Here is a 12,017-nt window from a genome sequence, read left to right as displayed (position 1 = left end):
GTTTTTGTCCAAAATTCCATTAGCAAAATATTTTTTATCTCTAGATTAGTGGTAGACATGCGTCAGACCAATTTCTCTTATCCACACCTTAAGTTTGAGGAATCAGTAGGTGTATAATTATATTATACCATATGATTATAATATCAGACTGATATCTATTGCTGGCAGATTATCCAAAAGGCAAAAATGGTGACACAGGCAGGGAGTGCAGTGAGGCATAGCCAAAACGACATGGTACAGGACAGCAGGATGCTGAGGTTCTCATCTTAACTGTTAAGTTCATTAAAAGGAAGCTTTGACACTTAATTTTTCGGAGCCTCAGTTTCTTTTCTGCAAAATGAACTAGATGACTTCCCAAGTTTTTTTTGTTTTGTTTTTTTGAGGTTTTTTTTTTAAAGTTCCCACAGTCTAGAGTTCCTCTTTCTTTTTTTTTTTTTTTTTTTTTTTGCTTTTTAGGTCCACACTCGCAGCATATAGAGGTTCCCAGGCTAGGAGTCCAATTGGAGCGACAGCTGCCAGCCTATGTCACAACCACAGCAATGCCAGATCCAAGCTGAGTCTGCGACCTACACCACAGCTCATGGCAATGCCAGATCCTTAACCCACTGAGCAAGGCCAGGAATCAAACCCGCAACCTCATGGTTCCTAGTTGGATTTGTTTCTGCTGAGCCATAACAGGAACTCCTAGACTTCCTTTGCTCTCACAGAATTCACATCTTAATGGGATAAATGGGTAAGAAAACAAATGATTATGAAAGAGAAGAACAGAATGTTATAGAAATAAATTTAAAAATGCAGAAATCTGGATTTAGAGAATCGTAAGCCAGAGTTTATAAAAACCCCATGAATAGAATTTCCATTTTTTTAAAGTTCTCCCTTTGAAAAAAAAAGAAAGTAATGCTATTGGACTAAGAGTGAAGTGCTATGATTATAAGAATTGAAAAAATTTAACTTAATGCAATTAAGGTTGTATATAATTCTGGGAATCATACTTTTTGGGAAAAAAAAAGTCCATTTATGGAATGATGTGATACTGTATAATCTGAAAACTGCCTCATAGGAAAATATCAGAAGGAAACACTATCACTGTTTAGAATAGTTTATGTAGTACCTGAATCTCACTTGATTCCTATTAGGTTTGTTTTGTTTTGCTTTGTTTGCTTTGTTACTACTCATCTATTACCATGAGGAATAATTTTTCTTCCTTTTATTTTATTTATTTATTTATTTATTTAGTCTTTTCAGAGCCTCACCTGAGGCATATGGAGGTTCCCAGGCCAGTTTGAATTGGAGCTGTGGACACCGGCCTACACCGCAGCCACAGCTATGTGGGATCCGAGCCTACACCACAACCCAAGGCAACCCCGGATCCTTAACCCACTGAGGAAGGCCAGGGAACAAACCTGCATCCTCTTGGATGCTAGTCGGGTTCATTAACCGCTGAGCCATGATGGGAACTCTTCTTCCTTTCAGTATGTAACATATGATAACTTTTTTTTCTAGTTAAAGTATAGTTGATTTATAATATTATACTAGTTTCAGATATAATAGCATAAGGACTCAAAAACTTTATAAATTATATTCCATTTAAAGTTATTATAAAATATTGGCTATTCCGTATGCCATACACTGTATCTTTGTATCTTATTTGTTTTATATATAGTAGTTTGTAACTCTTAATCCTGTTTCCCTAGCTTGCCCCTCCCTCTATCCCTCTCCATATTGGTAACTGCACTAGTTTGTTCTCTGTATCTGTAAGCACTATTTCTGTTTTGTTATACTCATTCATTTGTTTTATTTTTTAGATTATTTGTCTTTGTCTTCTGATTTATTTCAGTAAGGCTTCCAGGTCCACCCATGTTGCTGGAATGGGCAAAATTCCATTCTTTTTAATGGCTGAATAATATTCCATTATATATAGATGTAGTTCTATACACACTACATCTTTATCTATTCACCTGTTACTAAACACTTAAGTCATTTATGTATTTTGGCAATTGTAAATAACAACCTGGAAACTTTTGACTGGAATGTTATTTCTCATTTATATAACCGCTCAGTAAATGTCCTTCTCTTCCTGATAGCTAAATAATTCATATATTAACTGAATTTGTCTATTTTTTTCCCTAGCCACAGCCAGAGTGGAAGTGGAGGTAAGCCACACACTTTTATCAGCAGTTTCTCCAAGTCTTCAACATTTTTGTGTATATTAGTGACAAAAATGCTTTTGTTTGCAAATAATGAGGAGGATCTGAATGTGGCAGAAAGAACACTGAACTAGGAACCAATGACCTGGAGTCCGGTCCTGGCCTCTGAGCCTGAGCAGTCAATTCTTTTTTCCAATTTTATCATGAGTCACAGGGGGACTCTACTTCCAGTGTGCCTGGGGCAGTTTTGATTTTTGCCAATCATCTGAGTACAGTGATCTGTAGTTTCCCTCAGCACTTTCAGAAGTATCCTTATTTGGATGATACTAATATGGTCACCTTGGCTGTGACTCCTAAAGACTCCTTGTAGTCTTACCAACAAAATAAGGGTTATTAATAGGTGGCAGTTCTAAAATTCTCATCCCAAAAATCAGATTTCAAATTTATTGCCCATATCCCTATATAGACAAGGTACTTAATAAACATTTTGTAAATAAATATTTGACAAATAGCAGATTCCTAAGCACTATATAATAACAAATCAAACAAGAAAAGGATTTAACGTTTAAAATATCACTTTGATGAAATGAAAAGCCACCTTGTATTCCTTTCCTTGTTTCAGCTCTCATCAGTATTGAGAAATTCACCTTTCCTTTCATTTTCTTTTCTTTTTCGTCTTTTGTATTTTTAGGGCCACACCCATGGCATATGAAGATTCCCAGGCTAGGGGTCTAATCGGAGCTGTAGCCGCCAGCCTACGCCAGAGCCACAGCAACGCCAGATCCTAGCTGCATCTGTGAACTTCACCACAGCTCATGGCAACACCAGATCCTTAACCCACTGAGCAAGGCCGGGGATCAAACCCGCAACCTCATGGTTCCTAGTCGGATTCATTTACGTTGCGCCACAACGGGAACTCCCCTCATTTTTCTTTTCTTTACTTAGCTCTTGCTCAGGAACTTTTTTTTTTTTTTTCCTCTTTTTAGGGCCACACTCACGGCATATGGAAGTTCCCAGGCTAGGGGTTCAATCGGAGCTGCAGCTGTCTGCCTACACCACAGCCACAGCAAGACGGGATCCAAGCCGTGTCTGTGACCTACACCACAGTTCACAGCAACACCGGATCCTTAACCCACTGAGCAAGGCCAAGGATTGAACCCTTGTCCTCATGAATGCTAGTCAGGCTTGTTAACGCTGAGCCACAACGGGAACTTCAGGATCTTTTTCTGAATGTCTCCTCAGTATTAATTAAATTTGTTTTATCACCTTCTTTTTTTCCACGATAAATACTTAACTCCATCCTCTGTTTTTTTTTATTTTTTCCCATTCCTTTCATCTCAGTGCACAGTACTCTTTATCATCCCTCATATTTCACCTCTAAGAATTCCTTATAAAATAATATAAAAAGCTATTAATTTACCTACTCTCTATGGGAGAGTGGGGAAATAAAGCTATTTTTAATTTAAATAGTTATATGAAAGAGATTTGTTTTCTGCCATTAAATAAGACAGACTTCTTATCAAATTTTGAGTGAAGATTTGTGAGCAAATTATGAAATTAATGAGGTTTTTTTCCTCCTAATTCAAATAAAGGGATGTTCCCACCTCCCCCAGATGATGATATTTATGATGGGATTGAAGAGGAGGAAGTTGCTGACAGGTAAGGATGCTGCTGATCGGCAGATGGCCTTTTTGCAAATTGCCGTGTATAGTGAAATTGTATAGTTTTGTTTTCTAGTTAGAATAAAAAGAGGGAAATAGTGTTTCCCTGTTAGATTACCAAAAATTATTTGGAAGAACCTTGACAACTATATCAAAAGAAGTGAAATGAAAAAGGGATAAAGGATTACAAGTGTTGCAGATTTTTTTCAAACTTTTCCTGGTCCATTATTGATCAATTAATAATTTATTTTTATGACAACTTCTGGAAAGTCTATCATTGCATGGCTATCCTTTGTATAGTAATCATAGTTGTGGGCAACCCAAATGAACTGAGATCATATGCAGTCCATGCCAAAACCAGCGTGGAATATTTAATCCTTTAGATGTTTAAAGTTTTTGGTTTTGTTTTTTTTTGTGTGTGTATCTTTTTAGGGCCATACCCGTGGCGTAAGGAGGTTCCTAGGCTAGGGGTTGAATCGGAGTTGTAGCCTCTGGCCTACACCACAGCCACAGCAATCTGGGATTGGAGCCATGTCTGCAATTTACACCACAGCTCATGGCAATGCCGGATCCTTAACCCACTGAGCAAGACCAGGGATCGAACCTGCATCCTCATGGATACTAGTCAGATTCATTTCTGCTGAGCCATGATAGGAACTACAGATGTTTAAACTTTTAAATTGGCATATTATGAAATTTAAATAGAGGAGTTCCCACGTGGCTCAGCAGATTAAGGATCCAGCGCTATCACTACTATGGTTCTGGTTACAGCAGTGTCAAGCGTTCAATCCCTGGCCCAGGAATTTCCACATGTGATGGACAGGCAAAAAATAAATAAATAAAGCTAAAAATTTTAAATACATATTTAAATTTATTTATTTTATTTTTTCAGCTGTGCCCATGGTATGTGAAAGTGCCCAGGCCAAAGATAAAACCTGGGTCACAGCCAGGACAATGCTGGATGCTTAACTCTATGAGCCCCCAAGAACTCCCATATTTAAAATGTTAAAATCTATTAACTACTTACTTTTAATTATAGTAAAGCTAAATTGATGTTTAAAACTTAATCCTGACTTAGTTTGCTCTTTAAGAACCAAGAGAATCTACCAAGTAGAAGAGTGCAACTTACCTACTGTTTACTTTGTAACAGCAGTATTGAAAGACCATGACCGGTAAACTTAATAGCTTCATTTTGTAAGTACAATGAGTAGCTTACAGCCTGAATAATCAATGCAGTGTGATTATAAAAAATCTGATCAATGCCTACGTGCTCCAAAGCTCCACGCCACAGGTTGAAGAGAAGAGTAACACGTGGTCCTGGGGGATTTTGAAGATGATAAAGGGAAAAGATGACAGAAAGAAAAGTATACGAGAGAAACCTAAAGACTCTGAGTCAGACAATAATGAAGGTTCATCGTAAGAGTCAACCGACCACCAAATCCAGTGCACAATAACTACACTAATATTAATTTAATCAAATGCTACTAATATTTTATAACCAATAACCAAATTCTGACAGGCTTAAGCCACTTTAATGTTTTTTATTCCATTAGTCATTCTAGCATCATTTACTGTGTCGCTTTAAATTCATGTATTTACATACGAGGAGAACAAAGGGCTCAAAAATCATCATATGGCTCAAAAAAGTATTTTGCTTTCCATTCAAACGTGCATAAGCACACATACACAAGTGCACACACACACACCCTCACACCCTCATAACTCTCTGTTTCATAGGATTTTTTTTTTTTTTTTTGGCTTTTTAGGTCCACATGCATGGCATATGGAGGTTCCCAGGCTAGGGGTCGAATTGGAACTATAGCCGCTGGCCTACGCCAGAGCCACAGCAATGCCAAATTCGAACCAAGCTTGCAACCTACACCACAGCTCAAGGCAAAGCTGGATCTTTAACCCACTGAGCGAGGCTAGGGATTGAACCTGCATCCTCATGGATACTAGTCAGATTCGTTTCCGCCGAGCTATGACAGGAACTCCCCCACAGGACTCTTTTAAACTGTAGTGTCATATCTAAAAGCTCACAATTCCAACATCACATTTTAGTATATAATGTATTGACTATTCTAATGTATTTTTTACTCTTCAAATAGTCATTCTCTTTTTAAAATTAATTTGCTAGAAATAAAGGACATAATTTGGAATTTCTTTTCTGTAATCGCAATATTTAAAGTCTTTGTAACTCTCTTTTATAAGAATGATATATTAATTCTACTTGAATTACATATTTACCCTGTCCTGAAATTATTCTAAACATCTTCAATTTGTATAAATAAGACTAAAGCATAAATTTTACCTTCCATCCAAAGATAAATTGGAAGATAACTTCAGTATAAGTTCCATGCATATGAATTTGAAGGATCTTAATCACACTAGCTGGTGCAGCATATTCTCATTGTTTTATATGTGCCTAATAGATTCACCACACTTATCTGAAGTCTTTTTAAGATATTAATTCCACATAGAATTCCAAATTTTACGTATTTTGTGAGACAGTTAAACAACACTCAATAAACAGGACACTTAAAATTATTAAATAAGCATAACAAATCTTCCCTTGATGCAGCTTTACTCAAATATTGTCCTTACTTAGAAAAGCAGAGATTATTTTTTCTACTCTACTTACACACCAGCTAATTCTGATTTTAGATCACTTGCACTAATGACCTGTCACACTTTAATGTAGCTGTGCACCATTCTCCCAGTGATGGGTGTGTGTGTGTGTGTGTGTGTGTGTGTGTGTGTGTGTACATGTTTAAACAACAGAAAGTCATAAAAGCAAAGGTCTTTTTCTGTTGTAACTAAAAGCCACTCGACCCTGATCTCATCACTGGTATTAATAAATTCTTATTCTCTAGTTTCACAGGATATTCCTCTCTTGTTCACCATTCTTCTGAACTGGGATATATATGTACATACTGGGGAAATATGGTCATATAAAGATTGCTATGACTTTCATTGATATTGACTCTGCCCTTCTATTCTCTGAGTCAGATCAACAGTTTGGGGCCTGAGCTATGACTCCAAAATATCGAGTCCATTTAATTTAGACTAGTATGATAATATGCCCAAACTTCCTACAACAAATCTAAAAACATTGGTCCAGTAGCTGTGCACAAAACAAACCATTAGATGTCTTGACTCTTGACTTTTTTGGCCAACACTGGAATCCAAAAAAAGTCTTGCTAAATTCCAAATTGATAAACATAAACTTAGGACTCTTCAGAGAAATGGAGAATGAGAAAGGAATGATAGTCAACAGACGATTAGGCTTTATGAGCCTCCGGGCTGTTACTTATTCATGCCTCTCCTAAATAAAAGACTCAATGTCTGTGTTTATATTGTCTAATTATCCTTGTGTTCTCATTTTCTTTCCAGTTTCCCTTCTCCTCCGAAACAAGTGGGTGAGTAATAAAAACTAATTGTATATTTGATAATTTCATTTCTTGCAGATGAGGTAGCAGAAAGGATTGGCTATAGGCATTGCTATCTGGATTAAAGTCCTGACTCCGAAAATAATAAATTGTGTAACCTAGTCAAGTAACTGCACCTGGGGTGGCCACAGTAAAATAGTGGAAGAGGAAATTTTTAAATATCAATGATTTTTAAATAGTTCTTCTAATCATAAGATCACTATGCAGAAAGGGACAAATGAGTAGGGATGGACCCCAACATTCCCCACATCTCTTACCCCAGTTCAGTCAGAGCTTAGTATACTGGACTTCTGCCGAAAGATTTCTAAAAATGCCCTACATTATATGCCACCAAGGTCCTTCTAAATCTAAATCTAATCTATTTTTAAATGTATCATTTATATCATCTTTGGAAAAATTTTCCACTGCTAAATGTAAAACATTTTCCTCTTCATACAATTTTGATCAGCTTACTCTTTTACCGCTGCTGAGACAGATCTTTAAAAGGTTTTTCTTAAATTTATTTTGAACAAAATAAAATGTCTCACAAGAATATTCAGGGGCTTTCAAAAAGTTTATCTTACCTTGTAAATAAATTGAAAGAGCAAACCAAACACAAAAGTAATCTATTCTTCTAGACTGTTCATCTGACTTGTTTTCAGTTATCAATGTGCAAATACATAGGGCTCTAACTCAAATTGAACAATAAGTGATGATGAGCTTATGTCTTAACCTATAATTTCCAAAAACCATTCAGGACTCTCTGTGCTTAACTCCATAGAGAGTATGTGTAAAATGGAACACAAATGTGATCAGTTAGGTAAAAAAAATGTTTCTTGTTTAAATTTTCTTTTGGTCTCAAGTGTGTCTTAAGTGCATGTGCATGGATTAGTCATTTCTTCCCCTCTGGAAACCAAGGATATGCCAAATTTTTGCATATTTATTATAGATTTTCCATATAATCTTGAAAAATGCTTACTTTTCATCTGAACAAGTTTTATCCTGTGAAATTAGTTAACCTTAGTGGGAGGAATACACACACACACACACACACACACACACACACACACCCCATAAATATACACACACATGAGGGGGGGGTCTTTTAAGGAAATCAAACCCTTGCCACTACCACAGAGCGTTTTAAATTTCTGTGATAATCATTCCTTAAAACATTTGTATTCCCTTCAACTCATCTTTTCAGCTTAATTTGCTCTGGTGCCACTTAATAGGTGCAGAGAGGAAGCATTCCTCCTGCCTTTATTAACAAGAAGTCTAGAAGGAAGAAAGGTGTCTACAGATTGGAAAAGCCATTGAATCAGTTAAGGTCATAGCAACTTTCCCACCGACACTGATTCTCAAAACCAAAGTGTCTTTCATTTTAAGGTGGTGCCACACATAATATTACTCTAAGGTAAACGTTAATGAAGAGCAGATCAATGAGTAAGAAAAAGAGTGATAGATAAACACAAAGACAAAGACTCAGACCTACAATAAAATGATGTATAGTATCATTGCACCCTAAATCCCACAAAAATCTTTCAATCTCTACCCTCTGCCAATGGCCAGGAATATTGATTTTTAAACATCAGCAATCTACTAATCCTGCCATTCGTCACACTTGTGAACCTTTGAATCTCAGTCACTAGGAGATTTTTTTTTCCTGATAACAATAATTATAATCATTGTCATTGCTTTTTTTGGTTGTGGTAGTGGGCTTTTTGTGTTTCTGTTTGGGTTTGGGTTTAGGCTTTTTTTTTTTTTTTTTTTTTTTTTTTGAGGGAAATTTAACACAAACATCAGGGGAAATAAAAACTTCTCCCTTTTAAGCACTAGGGAGTGAGTGCTTCCATGAGAAATGTGCAGAGATGTCAGGAAAACCTACTTTGTTGTCCTTAAAGCAATCTTTATATTAAAAACACCATCGAATGCTCATATCAAAATTTAAATTGAGTGTCTCATCATTTGCTATTCCATCTTTTGTTAGACACGGGAGAGGAAGTTTATGATGACGTGGATGCCTCTGATTTCCCTCCTCCACCAGCAGAGTTGAGGTAATGAAAATGTTCTCATTACAGAGATGTAATGAAAATCAGACTGCTTAAGCAAATTCAGCTGGAATAAACCCGCAATAAACACCAGAGTGCGTGTGTCCTCTGGGTGATCCGATTGGCTCTGTCCTCCTCTCCCTGATCCCAGCATCTCTGTCCCTGCCAGGTTTATGAATGGATAGCCCAGATCCTCCTCCGCCCCTCCCTCCTCTCTCCTGCTTTTCTCCCTCCCCCCCCCTTCCCAGTGGCCCTTTTTCCATCTCCTGATTATCTTCTGCTCTGTGACTCACTGATGACTGCATTCACTCATTCACTCATTCACTGGAAAAATATTTGAGAGCCTGATTGCAGCTGCTGTCACTGATTCATCCCCTCCCTTTATTTTTACTTGTTTCCCAAAATGTTTTTTGTCTTGAGTGCACTGCTTAGTTTAGGTCTCAACCCTCACCCCGCTGGCTTAAGCCTCCACCGTCCTCCGCAAGATTGTTTCCTTTTATGAAACAGAGAGAGAGCAGATTTTTTTTTTTTTTAATGGTCTTTTTATGGTCACACCAGCAGCATATGGAGGTTCCCAGGTTAGGAGTCAAATGGGAGTTGTAGCTGCCAGCCTATGTCACAGCCGCAGCAACTCGGGATCCGAGCCACATCTGCGACCTACACCACAGCTCAAGGCAACGCTGGATCCTTAACCCACTGAGCGAGGCCCGCAACCTCATGGTTCCTAATCAGATTTGTTTCCACTGCACCACGACGGGAATTCCTGAGGATTTGTATTTCGAAAGGACTTTTTTTTTTTTTTTTTTTTTTTTTGGTCTTTTTGCTATTTCTTGGGCCGCTCCCTCGGCATATGGAGGTTCCCAGGCTAGGGGTCCAATCGGAGCTGTAGCTGCCAGCCTACGCCAGAGCCACAGCAACGCAGGATCCGAGCCGTGTCTGCAACCTACACCACAGCTCACGGCAACGCCGGATCGTTAACCCACTGAGCAAGGGCAGGGACCAAACCCGCAACCTCATGGTTCCTAGTCGGATTCGTTAACCACTGCGCCACGACAGGAACTCCCTGAAAGGACTTTTAAAAGTTATGTCACTTCCTCACAAAAGCATCAGATTCCCAAAGATTCCATGCAAACAAACAACAATGATGACAGCAAAACAGTTCAATGGTGAATAGTGACATTCTTCAGCTTACCTAAGCCTTCAATTTAATTTGAAACAAATATTGTAAGAAAATCTAAAATCAGTTAATACAAGAGGAGTATCTTTTGAAAATTCTTTTGAAATAGGAAATAACATGGTAGGGTGCTTTTTTACACTCCAGTAAATATGTAAATTTGATACATACTATGTATAAAAGCAAGAACATCTCTCTAGGTTTTTTCAAGAAAAAAGAAAGATGAATAAAAAGATCTTGGACTTGATGAGTTAAAGGATGAAAGTAACAAAAGGAATACAGTAAGTGGTATTTTCTGAGCTGTGCTGGTAAAAATGCATGAGTGAACTCTATTTTTCACCAACATTGTTAAACCAATTAGAGAACAAGAGGCAGTATCAAGATCGAAGAAACTGAAGGGGAAATATGTTGTTATTTATATAAGAAAACCAAGTTCTATAGGCAAAACAAGCAAGAAAGATGGAAGGAGAATCATTCTCCTTTTTCAGTTGTCTATGAGAGGAAAATCTAACCCTTAGTAATATCTTAAGTTTTAATATTCCTCACCATCGTGAAGTCGGCTCTATCCCTGAAAGTTTTGTTTTGTTTTGTTTTTTCCTGGACACACTTGAGATACACAGAAGTTCCAGGGCCAGAGTTCAAAACCACACCATGGCAGTAACCAGAGCCACAGCAGTGACAACACAGGATCCTTACCCCACTGAGCCACCAGGGAACCCCCATCTCTGACAGTTTTAAACGAATTTTTCTGTTTAACATTGCTATAGAAATGCCACCACATTCCATTAAATAGATCTCTAAGAACTCAGAGTCACACATTGGCACTTTTCTTTAAGCAAAATAAACCCAAGCCGGTTAAACTTCATGCGATATGTACTATTTTCTTTCCTATCGCTTATTTTCAGAGTTTAAAAACACTGTGTGTTCTCCAACATAGCATTCTATTTTTTTTTTAATAAGTTTCAATAAATTGTTTTCAGGAGTTCCTGCTGTGGCACAGAGAGTTAAGGATCTGGCATTGCTGTAACTGTGGTGTAGCTCACAGCTGCTGCTCATCCCTGGCCCAGAAACTTCCATGTGCCATGGTTCGGCCAAAAAAATAAAATAAAATAAATTATTTTCTAAGAGAGATTGTGAGGCATTTTTAACATTCATGTGTATTCTGGTCACTCCAGAGTGCTAATCCAGGCCAGCAATTCCACTGCTGCCCAGGGTACAACAGACAGAAGACACTGAGAGCTAATGCAGAACCTAGGGCAGAATAGTGTGCTAATTCATTTCCCAGTGAATGATTGAAATTCTAAGATTCAAAAACTAAGGCTCAAGCATTTAAAACAATCAAAATATTTGATTGACAAACAAATTTGACAAACAAAACCCTATCTTAGGTAATCAAAATAAAAATGAATATCAGTGTTTAAATTTTTTCATTATTCAGAAATATTCTGATTTTTAAAGTTCCCTCCTGCTGAGACTCACAGTCTTTTCCCAACATCCATATTAAACTCTGGGAAATGGTTCATAACCCTGGTTGCAAATTAATATCACCTGGGAGCTTT

The 12,017-nt window shown here is 37.5% G+C and overlaps 1 protein-coding gene across 8 annotated transcripts in view; it reads left to right on the top strand.

Moving 5' to 3' along the window:
• The window catches only part of FYB1 (FYN binding protein 1), a 181,561-nt gene that overhangs the window by 152,941 nt on the left and 16,603 nt on the right, over positions 1 to 12,017 (top strand). For 4 of the 8 annotated variants that reach the window (XM_085002134.1, XM_021076648.2, XM_021076647.2 and 1 more), the window contains exons 10-14: positions 2,131 to 2,153; positions 3,740 to 3,806; positions 5,087 to 5,224; positions 7,202 to 7,227; positions 9,224 to 9,290. In XM_085002134.1, coding sequence (XP_084858260.1) covers positions 2,131 to 2,153; positions 3,740 to 3,806; positions 5,087 to 5,224; positions 7,202 to 7,227; positions 9,224 to 9,290 — 321 coding nt within the window. Of the gene's footprint in view, positions 1 to 2,130; positions 2,154 to 3,739; positions 3,807 to 4,958; positions 5,225 to 7,201; positions 7,228 to 9,223; positions 9,291 to 12,017 lie in introns of those variants that run through there. The other 4 variants (XM_085002135.1, XM_085002133.1, XM_085002138.1 and 1 more) reach the window with 2 other exon arrangements.

The sequence above is a fragment of the Sus scrofa genome, chromosome 16 (genome assembly GCF_054392235.1).
Source record: "Sus scrofa isolate SSC_HxYL_T2T_F1_AM1 chromosome 16, Sscrofa_HxYL_maternal_Yorkshire_Landrace_v2.0, whole genome shotgun sequence".
In the NCBI taxonomy this organism is placed as follows: domain Eukaryota; kingdom Metazoa; phylum Chordata; class Mammalia; order Artiodactyla; family Suidae; genus Sus; species Sus scrofa.
The sequence above is the reverse complement of the archived record's forward strand: the minus strand, read 5'-3'. Positions and strand labels throughout refer to the sequence as shown.